The following is a 14,399-nucleotide window of genomic DNA, read 5'->3' as shown; positions in this document are numbered from 1 at the left end:
CGGGGTTTCACCATGTTGACCAGGATGGTCTCGATCTCTCGACCTCGTGATCCACCCGCCTCAGCCTCCCAAAGTGCTGGGATTACAGGCTTGAGCCACCGCGCCCGGCTACTCTTGGTTACTTTTAAGGGCAGAAGAAGGGCAAACACTCTGGAATTAGATCAGGACTAAGAATGCCACTAATGATGATGTCATTTGCTGGAAGCCAAAGACCCAACATCAGAGCCTTGACTTCCATGAGGTCAACATTAAACTGACAAACAGGTTAGTCAGATCCCCTTGGTGGCTGAGGCTAGCAGAGGCATCATTCTAAGGAAAAGAGGGGCTAGTAAGCAATCAACTACACAGCCTTTTTAAAGAATTATTGTTCCTGCTTAAAAAAAAAAAGAAAAAAAGGTAACACTTCCATGAGAACCAAGGACTTTTTTACATAGAACACGTACTGAAAAATCAGAAAGCAGTTGCTAAGCCAAAAGAAGAACCTTCCAGGGATGAGTTGCCTTCCTTGCCTCCACAACAGCAGCCAGACTGGACCTCTGGACAACACAGTAAGTGTGACAATCACACTTCCTAGATCAGGACCAAGGGTAGGAGGCCACCAGGCTCAGCTTACAAGCCCTGTGAAACCAGAAAAAGCAATCAGTTAGACCCAGAGTTTGGGGGCAACCACAGCTTCTCATCCCAAGGCACATGTCCTGGATCTTCCAAGCAGATAGCATAAAAGTTTCTTCTGCCTCTCTGATTTGGGCATTAAATCCTCTATTACTCCCCACACCTACACACCCCTTCTCCAGGCAATAGCTCTGGCACGTATAATCAGGCACTCACCTAAGTAATCATCCATCAGGGAGCCAATAGCAAACTGCAGGAAGGAAGGTAAAAACAAAGTGAAGCCAAGGTGAGCACAGAACCAGCCTCCACCCCGCAGCCCCAGGCCTCTGCCTATCCACCCCTTTTTCCTGGGAGAAGAGCATAGAACCCCCTGAAACCGTGGGTGGTAAGGAATCGACAGCTCTCAGCTCAACCTGGTATAGACAGAGAGGCAGGGAAAAGACTCACAATGTCATTCTTGTCCACACGGGTCCCCACAATCTTTAAGCGGATCTCATCGTCCTGCTGAATCACAATATCCTGGGGAGAGGAGGAACAGTATACAGATGCTCCTCAATTTATGATAGGTTACATCACAACGACTCCACTGTAAGTCTGGGGGCATACCAAATGCACAGCACTTTCGCACCATTGTAAAGTCAGAAAATGATAAGTTAAGCCATGGTAATTTGGGGACCACCTGTACTGAGTCATCCCCAGGCCAATACTCAGGATGCCTGATTCTCTCCTCCCCCCGGCTTCTTTCTGCCCACTTACCTCATCCATTGTCTTGTAACATGGTGGGTTGGAGTTAGGATCAAACTCCATCTCTGAAGGGATGGACTGAAAGGAAAGTGAGACGGGGTTAGCACTTTGAATAGATGCATCAGTAGATGGTAATGAATGGGCATCTCTCTTCCTCAGCCCCACCCAGTGTGCCTAGACTTACATGTCGAGAGATGAAGCAAGACATAGGCCCAATTTCTGTGAAGAGTCCAACCTAGAAAAAAAATGAGTGATCTTGCTTTTTTTTTTTTTGCTACTTAAAGTGTTGTGTTTTTGTTTTTTGCTTTTTAAATTTTGAGATAGTGTCTCACTCTGTTGCCAAGGCTGGAAAGCAGTGGTGCGATCACAACTCACTGTAACCTTGAACTCCCAGGCTCAAGTGATCCTCCCACCTCAGCCTCCCGAGTAGCTAAGACTACAGGTGTGGCCGGGTGCGGTGGCTCAATCCTGTAATCCCAGCACTTTGGGAGGCCTAGGCAGGTGGATCACGAGGTCAAGAGATCGAGACCGTCCTGGTCAACACGGTGAAACCCCATCTCTACTAAAAATACAAAAAATGAGCTGGGCACGGTGGCATGTGCCTGTAATCCCAGCTACTCAGGAGGCTGAGGCAGGAGAATTGCCCGAACCCAGGAGGCAGAGGTTGCGGTGAGCCGAGATCGCGCCATTGCACTCCAGCCTGGGTAACAAGAGCGAAACTCCGTCTCAAAAAAAAAAAAGAAAAAAAAGACTACAGGTGCACACCACCATGCTACGCTAATTTTTAGAAACTTCTCGTAGAGACAGAGTCTTGCTATGTTGCCCAGATTGGTCTCAAACTCCTGGGCTCAAGCAATCTTCTCACTTCTGCCTCCCAAAGCACTGGGATTATAAGTATGAGCCAATGCACCCAGCCCTCTTCTGTTTTTCTTAGACATTCATTTGTATTTATTTATGTATTTACTTTGAGACAAAATCTCGCTGTTATCCAGTCTGGAGTGCAGTGGTACAGTCTCAGCTCACTGCAACCTCCACCTCCCAGGTTCAAGTGATTCTCATGCCTCAGCCTCCCAAGTAGCTAGGACTATACACACACACACACCATGTGATGCCTGGCTAATTTTTGAATTTTTAGTAGAGACAGGGTTTCACCATATTGGCCAGGCTGGTCATGAACCCCCGACATCAGGTGATGTGCCTGCCTCAGCCTCCCAAAGTGCTGGGATTACAGGTGTGAGGTACCAGCATCGGGCCTAAACTTTCATTTTAAAGTAGTAAAGAGCTGGGACGGGCGCAGTGGCTGATGCCTTTAATTCCAGCACTTTGGGAGGCCAAGGCGGGCGGATCATGAGGTAAAGAGATCCATGATGAAACCCCATCTCTACTAAAAATACAAAAAATTAGCTGGGCGTGGTGGCACATGCCTGTAATCCCAGCTACTCGGGAGGCTGAGGCAGGAGAATTGCTTGAACCCTGAAGGCATAGGTTGCAGTGAGCCGAGATTGAGCCAGTGAACTCCAGCCTGGGCAACAGAGCAAGACTACGTCTCAAAAAAAAAAAAAAAAAAAAAAAGGCCGGGTGCGGTAGTTCAAGCCTGTAATCCCAGCACTTTGGGAGGCCGAGGCGGGTGGATCACGAGGTCCACAGATCAAGACCAACCAGGTCAACATTGTGAAACCCCATCTCTACTAAAAATACAAAAAAATTGCTGGACATGGTGGCACATGCCTGTAATCCCAGCTACTCAGGAGGCTGAGGCAGGAGAATTGCCTGAACCCAGGAGGCGGAGGTTGCGGTGAGCCGAGATCGCACCATTGCACTCCAGCCTGGGTAACAAGAGTGAAACTCCGTCTCAAAAAAAAAAAAAAAAAAAAAAAAAAAAAAAAAAAAAGGCCTGGCGTGGTGGCTCATGCCTATAATCCCAGCACTTTGGGAGGCCAAGGTGGGTGGAACATGAGGTCAAGAGATTGAGACCATCCTGGTCAACATGGTGAAACCCTGTTTCTACTAAAAATACAAAAAAAAAACTTAGCTGGGCACGGTGGCACACGCCTGTAGTACCAGCTACTCGGGAGGCTGAGGCAGGAGAATTGCTTCAACCCAGGAGGCGGAGGTTATGGTGAGCTGGGATCATGCCATTGCACTCCAACCTGGGTAACGCGCGAAACTCCATCTCGAAAGAAAAAAAAAGATTTGAATACCCTTTGGGCACATGATCTTCACCAGTACACTTAACTTAAGCTTCAGCTTCTGTAAAAAAGCACCTACCGGCTGGGCGCGGTGGCTCAAGCCTGTAATCCCAGCACTTTGGGAGGCCGAGGCGGGTGGATCACGAGGTCGAGAGATCGAGACCATCCTGGTCAACATGGTGAAACCCCGTCTCTACTAAAAATGCAAAACATTAGCTGGGCATGGTGGCACGTGCCTGTAATCCCAGCTACTCAGGAGGCTGAGGCAGGAGAATTGCTTGAACCCAGGAGGCGGAGGTTGCGGTGAGCCGAGATCGTGCCATTGCACTCCAGCCTGGGTAACAAGAGTGAAACTCCGTCTCAAAAAAAACCAAAAAACAAAAAGTGACTTAGCTGAAGGCACAGAGTTATCAAGTGGAGCCAGGACCCAACCGACATCTTCCAAGAGACTACCCCACTGGCTCCCCTATGTATGGTCTCACCTTGTTGACCTGAGTGACAACAGCATCCACGACTTCTCCTTTAAAGGGCCGGAAAACAATGGCCTTGTACTTAACTGGATAAAGGACGAAGCCTCGGCCTGGCTGGATCACCCCAGCACCGATATTGTCAATGGTGGTTACAGCGATTACAAAGCCATACCTGCAAGGAAGAGGAGAAACAAAAGGCATTTTGTGTCCAAGAGGCTCTAACGATTCTGCAATAAAAGTCACTGAGCTTTTGGGAGTCGGGTGGGGAGAACAAACGGACAAGCTGATAGCACCTCAGTTCCCAGAGCTTAATGACCAAGAGAAGATGGAACACAGATCAGTTATGTATAAGGCAAAATGCTGCTCTGGTAATTTCACAATAAATGCCCAAGAAGGCTGGAGTCCTTGAGCCAACAGGTGTCAATCTTTGGGATGCCTGAGAATCATCTTATTAAAATGCAGACTCTGGCCTGGCACGGTGGCTCATGCCTGTAACCCCAGTACTTTGGGAGGCCGAGACAGGTGGATCACCTGAGGCGAGATTGAGACCAGCCTGGCCAACATGGAGAAACCCCATCTCTACTAAAAATACAAAAATTAGCTGGATGTGGTTATGCACATCTGTAATCCCAGCTACTTGGGAGGCTGAGGCAGAATGGTTTGAACCCGGGAGGCAGAGGTTGCAATGAACTGAGATCGTGCCACTGGACTCCAGCCTGGGTGAGAGTGAGATTTCCATCTCAAAGAAAAAGAAAAAGGAAAAAAAAAAAAAAAAGGAGATTCTCAGGTCTGCCCCAGAGAATCTTGATTCCATAGGGAACAATGAGGCTCAGAAATTTGCATGTTCAAGAACCTCCCCAGGTTTTTCCGATGCTGGAGGCCCAAGTAACTCCACTGCCCTGGGCTGGGTCGTTAATACCACCCTGTGAGAGGCCTCTCTGCGCAAAGCCCAGAGATGTTCAAGTCCCAGGCTTCTTCCTTCCTCCAACTCTCGATCTGCTTTTTCTGGTCATTCATTCAGAATACATATCGAGGCTTATAGCGTGTGGTCTCTGGGCACAGGGGATAAGAGAAAACCAGCAGAATGACAGAGGGAGAGCAGACACAGAACAGTAATTACACTGTGGGCTCCACAAGGGCTGGTCTCATTCTATCTTGTTCTCAAAGCCCAACACGGGTCCTGGCACACAGCAAAGACTTTTAAACATGTTTGAGTAAATGAATGACCAATTTCAACTGAGGGAAGAAAGTCTTATCGGCCAGCATTGCAGAGGGCCTCGTAGGAACCCAAAGCAGGAAGCAACTGGCAGCCTGAGGGAGTGAGAGAGGCCCCCAGAGTGGGTGGCAGTACGAGCAGGAGCTGGGGAGGGGTTGCAGGTATAGCGCCCCGTGTGCGCGATCTGGCTGCGCGGTGAGGTCGGCACTCACTTCCCGGTGCAGGTCCCCTCCACCTCGGTGAAGAGCTTCTGCTTCACCGTGTTGAGCAAGTTGGGGCCGAAGTAGCGCGGGTGCAGCAGGATTTCATGCTCTAGGGAGATCTGCGGAGAAAAGCGGGATGGCGACCAGGCCAGGCGCTGGGAGGTTATCGGGCAAGAAGGGGCCCCTCGCGCTGGCGCCTGGCTTTGCTCCTCCTTCCCACCCAACCCTTGCTGCCACCCTGAGCCCTGCTCACATGGTAGAACATCTTCCCAGAGCCTCTGGGAGGCTAAGTCCACACCTCCGGCAGCCCGGGAATCCACCGGAAGCACAGATAGCCTCCGCAACCCGAGTTCCGGGCCGGCCGCGACAAACAGGGCAGAACTCCACCTCCTTCGCGGGTCTGATTGGGCCTCGCTGTTGTGGGCGGGAACCACTAAAGCCACGCCCCTCGTCCACCCAACCTGGACCTCAAAAAGCAACTCTGTTAATGCACAGCCTGTAACAACTGCTCAGTAAATACTTATAACGAGATTAATTAATTAGTGAACGAATCCATAAGTCAAGCGCTATAACAGAGTGCAGCAAATCGATTCAGCAAATATATATCTACACATGTTTGTTAGAGGCCCAAGTACTTCACTGCCCTGGGCAGAGAGACAGTCTCTGTTGTCCAGGCTGGAGTGCACTAGCCGGATCATAGCTCACTGGAGCCTCCAACTCGTGGCCCCAAGCGATCCTCCCACCTCAGCCTCCCAAGTAGTTGGGGCAGCAAGCGCGCGCCACCACGCCCGGCTAATTTTTAAATTTTTTTTTGCACAGACAGGGTCTCTCTGTGTTGCCCAGGCTGGTCTCCAACTCCTGAGCTCAAGTAATCCTCCCACTTCAGCCTCCCAAGATGTTTGAATTACAGGCATGAGCCACCACGCCAGACCTTTGTCTTTCTTTTCTCTGTTTTTTTTTTGTTTTTAAACGGAGTTTAGCTCTTGTTACCCAGGCTGGAGTGCAATGGCGTGATCTCGGCTCACCACAACCTCTGCCTCCTGGTTTCAGGCAATTCGCCTGCCTCAGCCTCCTGAGTAGCTGGGATTACAGGCACACGCCACCATGCCCAGCTAAATTTTTGTATTTTTAGTAGAGACGGGGTTTCACCATGTTGACCAGGATGGTCTCGATCTCTTGACCTCGTGATCCACCCGCCTCGGCCTCCCAAAGTGCTGGGATTACAGGCTTGAGTCACCGCGCCCGGCCTCTTTTCTCTTTTCTTTTTTTTTTTTTTTTTTTTTTTTTTTTGAGACGGAGTTTCGCTCTCGTTACCCAGGCTGGAGTGCAATGGCGCGATCTCGGCTCACCCGCAACCTCCGCCTCCTGGGCTCAGGCAATTCTCCTGCCTCAGCCTCCTAAGTAGCTGGGATTACAGGCACGCGCCACCATGCCCAGCTAATTTTTTGTATTTTTAGTAGAGACGGGGTTTCACCATGTTGACCAGGTTGGTCTCGATCTCTCGACCTCGTGATCCACCCGCCTCGGCCTCCCAAAGTGCTGGGATTACAGGCTTGAGCCACCGCGCCCGGCCTCTTTTCTCTTTTCTTTTTTTTTTTTTTTTTTTTTTTTTTTTTGAGACGGAGTTTCGCTCTCGTTACCCAGGCTGGAGTGCAATGGCGCGATCTCGGCTCACCCGCAACCTCCGCCTCCTGGGCTCAGGCAATTCTCCTGCCTCAGCCTCCTGAGTAGCTGGGATTACAGGCACACGCCACCATGCCCAGCTTATTTTTTGTATTTTTAGTAGAGACGGGGTTTCACCATGTTGACCAGGTTGGTCTCGATCTCTCGACCTCGTGATCCACCCGCCTCGGCCTCCCAAAGTGCTGGGATTACAGGCTTGAGCCACCGCGCCCGGCCTCTTTTCTCTTTTCTAAGAGAAAGGATCTCCGCTGACACAGAAGGATCTCTTGAGGCCAGGGTTCATGACCAGCCTTGGTAACAGAGTCACACACACACACACACACACACACACACACTCTCTCTCTCTCTCTCTCTCTCTCTCTCTCTCTCTCTCCTCTATCTCTTTGTAAGTGAGCTCTCTCTCGTCTGACTCATTGTAAGAGACAGTGCCTTGCTCTATTGCCTAAGCTGGAATGCAGTGGTGATCATAACTCACTGCAGCCTCAAGAGATCCTCCCACCTCAGTCTCCTGAGTAACTAGCTAGGACTGCATTAGTGCCACCAGTCAGGCATTTTTTTTTTTTTTTTTGAGACGGAGTTTCGCTCTTGTTACCCAGGCTGGAGTGCAATGGCGCGATCTCGGCTCACCGCAACCTCCGTCTCCTGGGTTCAGGCAATTCTCCTGCCTCAGCCTCCTGAGTAGCTGGGATTACAGGCACGTGCCGCCATGCCCAGCTAATTTTTTTGTATTTTTAGTAGAGACGGGGTTTCACCATGTTGACCAGGATGGTCTCGATCTCTTGACCTCGTGATCCACCCGCCTCGGCCTCCCAAAGTGCTGGGATTACAGGCTTGAGCCACCATGCCCGGCCTTTTTTTTTTTTTTTTTTTTTTTGCCGGAGTCTCTGTCTGTCATCCAGGCTGTAGTGCAGTGGTGTGATCTCGGCTCACTGCAACTTCCACCTCCCAGGTTCAAGTGATTTTTTTGCCTTGGGCTCTGGAGTAGCTGGGACTCCAGGCATGCACCACCATGCCTGGCTAATTTTTGTATTTTTACTAGAGATGGCATTTCACCATATTGGCCAGGGTGGTCTCAAACTCCTGACCTCGTGATCCTCCCACCTCAGCCTCTCAAAGTGCTAGGATTACAGAGGTGAGCCACCACACCTGGCTTTTTTTTTTTTCTCCTAGAAGTGGAGTCTCCCTATGTTGCCCAGGCTGGTCTCCAACTCCTGGCCTCAAATTATCCTTCTCCTTCAGCCTCCCAAAGTGCTGGGATTACAGAAGCAAGCTGCCCCTCCCAGATGTTTGCCTGCATTGCTCTTTATTGTAATTCACATTTCAGTTATATATCACTTCCTAGTTGGGCCTTTCCTGATCATACAATCTAAAGATCATATACTCTTCTGGCCAGGCAAAGTGACTCAGGCCTGTAATCCTGGCACTTTGGGAGGCCGAGGTGGGAAAATTACGAGGTCAGGAGTTTGAAACCACCCTGGCCAATATGGTGAAATTCCATCTCTAATAAAAATACAAAAATTAGCTGGGCATGGTGGCACATGCCTATAATCCTAGCTACTTGGGAGGCTGGGGCAGGAGAATCACTTGAACCCGAGAGGTGGAGGATGCAGTGAGCTGAGATTGTACCACTGCACTCCAGCCTGGGCAACTGAGTGAGACTCCATCTCAAAAAAATATGGCCGGGCATGGTAGTGCATGCCTGTAATCCCAACACTTTGGGAGGCCGAGGCAGGTGGATCACGTGGTCAGGTGATCAAGACCATCCTGGCTAACACAGTGAAACTTTGTCTCTACTAAAATACAAAAAATTAGCCAGGCGTGGCGGTGTGTGCCTGCAGTCCCGGCTACTCGGGAGGCTGAGGCAGGAAAATCGCTTGAACCTAGTAGGTGGAGGTTGCAATGAGCTGAGATCGCACCACTGTACTCCAGCCTGTGAGACAGAGTGAGACTTCATCTCAAAAGAAAAAATAATAATAATAAAAAAGAAAAAAGGCCAGGCACGGTGGCTCAAGCCTGTAATCCCAGCGCTTTGGGAGGCTGAGGCGGGTGGATCACGAGGTCAGGAGATCGAGACCATCCTGGTCAACACGGTGAAACCCCGTCTCTACTAAAAATACAAAAAATTAGCTGGGCATGGTGGCGCGTGCCTGTAATCCCAGCTACTCAGGAGGCTGAGGCAGGAGAATTGCCTGAACCCAGGAAGCGGAGGTTGCGGTGAGCCGAGATCGTGCCATTGCACTCCAGCCTGGGTAACAAGAGTGAAACTCCGTCTCAAAAAAAAAAAGAAAGAAATATTGTCTATAGCCAACCAAATTGCTGCAACTATGTACCAATCTTCTATGAAAAATGTAATCCTGGCCAGCAGTGGCTCACGCCTAGAATCCTAGCACTTTGGGAGGCCAAGGAGGGTGGATTATCTGAGGTCAGGAGTTCAAGACCCGCCTGGCCATCATGGTGAAACCCCATCTTTAAAAAAAAAAAAAAAAAAAGAAGAGGAAAGAAGGAAAAATAAAAAAAATGTAATCCTGATTAAAAAGTCCTGTGTCCGGCTGGGCGCAGTGGCTCAAGCCTGTAATCCCAGCACTTTGGGAGGCCGAGGCAGGTGGATCACGAGGTCAAGAAATCAAGAACATCCTGGTCAACATGGTGAAATGCCGTCTCTACTAAAAATACAAAAAATTAGCTGGGCATGGTGGAGCCTGCCTGTAATCCCAGCTACTCAGGAGGCTGAGGCAGGAGAATTGCCTGAACCCAGGAGGCGGAGGTTTCGGTGAGCCGAGATCGTGCCATTGCACTCCAGCCTGGGTAACAAGAGCGAAACTTCGTCTCAAAAAAAAAAAAATAATAATAGCCGGGCGCGGTGGCTCAAGCCTGTAATCCCAGCACTTTGGGAGGCCAAGGCGGGTGGATCACGTGGTCAAGATATCGAGACCGTCCTGGTCAACATGGTGAAACCCCGTCTTTCTAAAAATACAAAAAATTAGCTGGGCATGGTGGCACGTGCCTGTAATCCCAGCTACTCAGGAGGCTGAGGCAGGAGAATTGCCTGAACCCAGGAGGCGGAGGTTGCGGTGAGCCGAGATCGCGCCATTGTACTCCAACCTGGGTAACAAGAGCGAAACTCCGTCTCAAAAAAAATAATAAAAAATAAATAAAAATAATAATAATAATAATAATAATTTGGTTAAAAAAAAAAAAAAAAGGCCGGGTACGGTGGCTCAAGCCTGTAATCCTAGCACTTTGGGAGGCCGAGGCGGGTGGGTCACAAGGTCAAGAGATCGAGACCATCCTGGTCAACATGGTGAAACCTCGTCTCTACTAAAAATACAAAAAATTGTCTGGAATGCAGTGGCGCGATCTCGGCTCACTCCAACATGTGACTCCTAGATTCAAGAGTTTTGAACTCTTGCCTCAGCCTCCCGAGTAGCTGGGATTACAGGCACGCACCACCATGACCAGCCGATTTTTGTATTCTTAGTAGAGATGGGGCTTCACTATGTTGGCCAGGCTGGCCTTGAACTCCTGACCTCAAGTGATCTGCCCGCCTCGGCCTCCCAAAATGCTGGGATTAAAGGCGTGAGCCACTGCACCCGGCCAATCTTGGAATTTTTTGAGAGGAAGGGACCTTTAAGAGACAAATGCAGTTCAGGGACTTGTGGCTATAGGCCACAGTCACCGGTTGGTTCTTTTTTTGATGGGCCGGGGGACGTAGAGGGGACAGGGTCTCGTTCTGTCGCCCAGGCTGCAGTGCAGTGGCACGATTGTGACTCACTGCAACCTCTGCCTCCTGGGTTCAAGTGATTCTCCTGCCTCAGCCTCCCCAATAGCTGGGATTACAGGCGCGCGCCACTATGCCGGCTAATTTTTGTATTTTTAGTAGACGATGTTTCACCATGTTGGCCATGCTGGTCTTGAAGTCCTGACCCCAAGTAATCCGCCCGCCTCCGCCTCCCAAAGCCCTGGGATTACAGGCGTGAGGCACTGCGCCGGGCCTAGTTGGTTCTCTTTTACCCGGTCATCCTACAGCAGCTGTCAGCTCAGGTCCGACAGGGCACAGTTCCGGATCTCCGGCCTTGCCAGGAGGGCGCAGCGTTCAGCCACTTGTAGCCAGTACCTCCTGCCTGCGGAATTAGGCAGAAGGAGAAGCTCAGCCAATTCTGAGAGTTCGGAGGCAAGGAAGGCGGGACGAGGAGGAAAAGTTGAGGACAGGAGCGCCACCCAATGCGGCGCCTGACTGTAAAAGCGATGGCGGCGAGCACCCAATTGGAGACTGCGGTGGGGTTACGACAGTTAGTGGACAGCGGACCAATCCGTGACAGGGGAGGGCGATTTTAAGCCAATTAAAACTGAGAAGGTGGGAAGGGGAGGAGCTCTCTCGGTGGCTGCTCGGTGGTGGGTGAGGGATCCGCTTTCTCTGCTAGTTCTCACTCTGGGAGTCCTTAGCCCCTGGAATGCGTGAGGGAGATGCTTAGGGAGTTCCCGAAGTGGGGCGTAGAGGCATCGCCTGGGAAGGCCTGGGAGCGGAAAAGACCCCTACTTCGTGGAGACGTTGGAAGCTACCGGGTGGGCATCAAGGAAGCGGAGGGTGGCCAAGGGGCGGGACTTCCGGGGGCAGGGCTAATCGGGCGGGGCGGGGCCTGTTCTAAGGTTAGGCGGGGAGGCGGAGCTAATGGGAGAGCTTTGGGTGTGACCTAGGAGAAAGAAGGGCAGTAACTTAAGCGATTGCCTTGGGGATGCAAGTGATACTTAAGGGCTGATGTTACGGTTGCTGGGGCGGTTACCTGCCTTAACCCACTGTCGTTTTTTCCCAGGGAGCCACTGGTGGGGACCTTTTTTGGACCCCCTCTCCTTCGTGGGGTACTATGGAGTTCCCAGAACACAGTCAGCAGCTGCTGCAGAGCCTCCGGGAACAGCGGTCCCAGGGTTTCCTTTGTGACTGCACTGTGATGGTGGGTAGTACCCAGTTCTTGGCCCATCGGGCTGTGCTGGCTTCCTGCAGCCCATTCTTCCAGCTTTTCTACAAGGAGCGGGAATTGGACAAGAGGGATCTGGTGTGTATTCACAATGAAATTGTCACAGCCCCAGCCTTTGGGCTGCTTCTGGACTTTATGTATGCTGGCCAGCTGGCCCTGAGAGGGGATACCCCTGTGGAGGATGTGCTCGCAGCTGCCAGCTACTTGCACATGAATGACATCGTCAAGGTGTGTAAGCGGCGGCTTCAAGCCCGGGCCCTGGCAGAGGCAGACAGTACCAAGAAGGAGGAGGAAACTAACTCACAGCCTCCTACTTTAGAGTTTTTGTCCAGTACTTCTCGTGGCCCCCAGCCCTTGTTGGCATCTGGTGAGACATCAGGCCACTGGGGCAAAGGAGAATGGAGAGGCTCTGCTGCTTCATCACCTACTGTCCGTCCTCCAGATGAGCCACCAATGTCCAGTGGGGCTGACACTACACAGCCTGGCATGGAGGTTGATGCACCACATCTACGGGCACATCCCCAAGCGGTGGCTGATGTCTCTCTTGCCAGCCCTAGTAGCTCCACTGAGACCATTCCGGCAAACTACTTCTCTTCTGGCCTCCCAGCAGTTTCATTGGAGCCACTGACATCTCTTGATGTGGCTCCTGAGAGTCTGAGGGTGGTGGAATCAAGGGATCCTGGAGGACCACTGCAAGGCTTCTATCCCCCAGCTTCAGCCCCAGCCTCAGCCTCAGCCCCAGTTCCATCCCAGGCTCCAGCCCCAGCTGAGGCTGAGCTGGTCCAGGTGAAAGTTGAAGCTATTGTGATCTCCGATGAAGAGACAGATGTGTCAGATGAACAGCCTCAGGGTCCCGAGGGAGTGTTCTCACCTGGAGGAGCAGTGTATGGGGGACAGGCCTCCCAGCCAGAGGCTTTTGAAGAGCCAGGGGCAGCAGGACTGGAGGAGGGGGGGCCAAGTGACCACTTCCTGCCTCCAGATCCTCATCTACCCTACCATCTGCTGCCAGGTGCAGGGCAGTATCATCGAGGACTGGTGACCTCACCCCTGCCTGCACCTGCATCCCTGCATGAGCCACTTTACCTGGCTTCTGAGTATGAAGCAGCTCCAGGAAGCTTTGGGGTTTTTACTGAGGATGTTCCCACCTGCAAGACATGTGGGAAGACCTTCTCATGCTCTTACACACTACGGCGACATGCCACGGTGCACACACGTGAGCGACCCTACGAGTGCCGCTATTGCCTGCGCAGCTACACACAGTCAGGGGACCTCTACCGCCACATCCGCAAAGCTCACAATGAGGACCTGGCCAAACGCAGCAAACCGGATCCAGAAGCTGGACCCCTCCTAGGGGTGCAGCCCCTCCCTGGCTCCCCAACAGCAGACAGACAGAGCAGCAGTGGTGGGGGGCCACCTAAAGATTTTGTACCTGGCCCCAAAAACTAACATCTAAGGGAGCATGAGCTGATGCTGGGTTTGCTCTTACCATCCTTAGATGGCAGCACAGAAGGTTGGTGGCATATCTCATCACCCCTGCTGGGTAACAAGAATAAAGGTTCTGCCCAGGCTGAAAGTTCCTACCTTTTCTTTTCTTTCTTTTTTCTTTTCTTTTTTTTTTTTTTTTTTTTTTTTTTTTTTTTTTTTTTTATTTGAGACAGTCTTGCTTTTTGACCCAGGCTGGAGTGAAATGGCACAATCCTGGCTCACTTGCAACTTCTGCTTTCCAGGTTCAAGAGATCCTCCTGCCTCAGCCTCCCGAGTAGCTGAGATTATAGGCGAGTGCCACCACACCCAGCTAATTTTTGTATTTTTAGTAGAGACGGGGTTTCTCCAGGTTGGCCAGGCTGGTCTCGAACTCCTGACCTCAGGTGATCCACCCACCTTGGCCCTCCAAAGTGCTGGGATTATAGGCATGAGCCACTGCACCCAGCCTCCTACCCTTTTCTTTGCCCAGCCAGATAAGCAGGACTTTACAGGGCAGAGCATATGTCAGCTCTCTCCAAGGGCACTGGGAATTTTCCTGAGGTGTCATCACTTTTCACTCTATGTTCTGGAACATAAAGCTAGCAGTGAAAGTATCTCTTTAAACTGGTGTTGGCTGGTTTCTTCTAAAAACCTGCATGCCTTCATTCCTGTCCTTCCGTTCTTTTGGAATCTCACATATATACTTGGGGTAGGGATAGGGGTCAGGTTGCTTATGAGGAAAAAAGCGAGACAGGCAGAGGGTGATGGCGATGTAGACTTTACTTAGGAAAAGTATACAAATTAGGGAAGCTTACAAAATTATGATTTATTATTGCGGTTGAGCG

General features: G+C 51.0%; 2 protein-coding genes across 4 annotated transcripts; one reads left to right on the top strand and one right to left on the bottom strand.

The window, feature by feature from the left end:
* Positions 1 to 347: 347 nt before the first annotated feature.
* On the bottom strand, positions 348 to 11,306 carry POLR2G (RNA polymerase II subunit G). 2 transcript variants are annotated; one of them, XM_010335781.2, is made up of 9 exons: positions 11,129 to 11,306; positions 5,688 to 5,895; positions 5,444 to 5,553; positions 4,028 to 4,187; positions 1,541 to 1,591; positions 1,369 to 1,434; positions 1,060 to 1,131; positions 829 to 862; positions 348 to 618 (listed from the first exon to the last, which is right to left on the bottom strand). In XM_010335781.2, the coding sequence occupies exons 2-9, from the start codon at positions 5,697 to 5,699 to the stop codon at positions 605 to 607; spliced, it is 519 nt and encodes a 172-aa protein (XP_010334083.1). In that variant the 5' UTR covers positions 5,700 to 5,895; positions 11,129 to 11,306; the 3' UTR covers positions 348 to 604. The 2 variants fall into 2 exon arrangements, with proteins under 2 accessions (XP_010334083.1, XP_039326711.1); XM_039470777.2 differs by lacking the exon at positions 11,129 to 11,306 and having other exon boundaries at positions 5,688 to 6,409.
* A 160-nt stretch (positions 11,307 to 11,466) lies between these two features.
* On the top strand, positions 11,467 to 14,178 carry ZBTB3 (zinc finger and BTB domain containing 3). 2 transcript variants are annotated; one of them, XM_074401604.1, is made up of 2 exons: positions 11,467 to 11,513; positions 11,929 to 14,178. In XM_074401604.1, the coding sequence occupies exon 2, from the start codon at positions 11,980 to 11,982 to the stop codon at positions 13,534 to 13,536; it is 1,557 nt and encodes a 518-aa protein (XP_074257705.1). In that variant the 5' UTR covers positions 11,467 to 11,513; positions 11,929 to 11,979; the 3' UTR covers positions 13,537 to 14,178. The 2 variants fall into 2 exon arrangements, with proteins under 2 accessions (XP_074257705.1, XP_003920303.4); XM_003920254.4 differs by having other exon boundaries at positions 11,469 to 11,680.
* Positions 14,179 to 14,399: the final 221 nt, after the last annotated feature.

Source organism: Saimiri boliviensis, chromosome 6, assembly GCF_048565385.1.
Source record: "Saimiri boliviensis isolate mSaiBol1 chromosome 6, mSaiBol1.pri, whole genome shotgun sequence".
Lineage (NCBI taxonomy): Eukaryota > Metazoa > Chordata > Mammalia > Primates > Cebidae > Saimiri > Saimiri boliviensis.
This window is presented reverse-complemented; position numbering and strand designations above follow the sequence as displayed.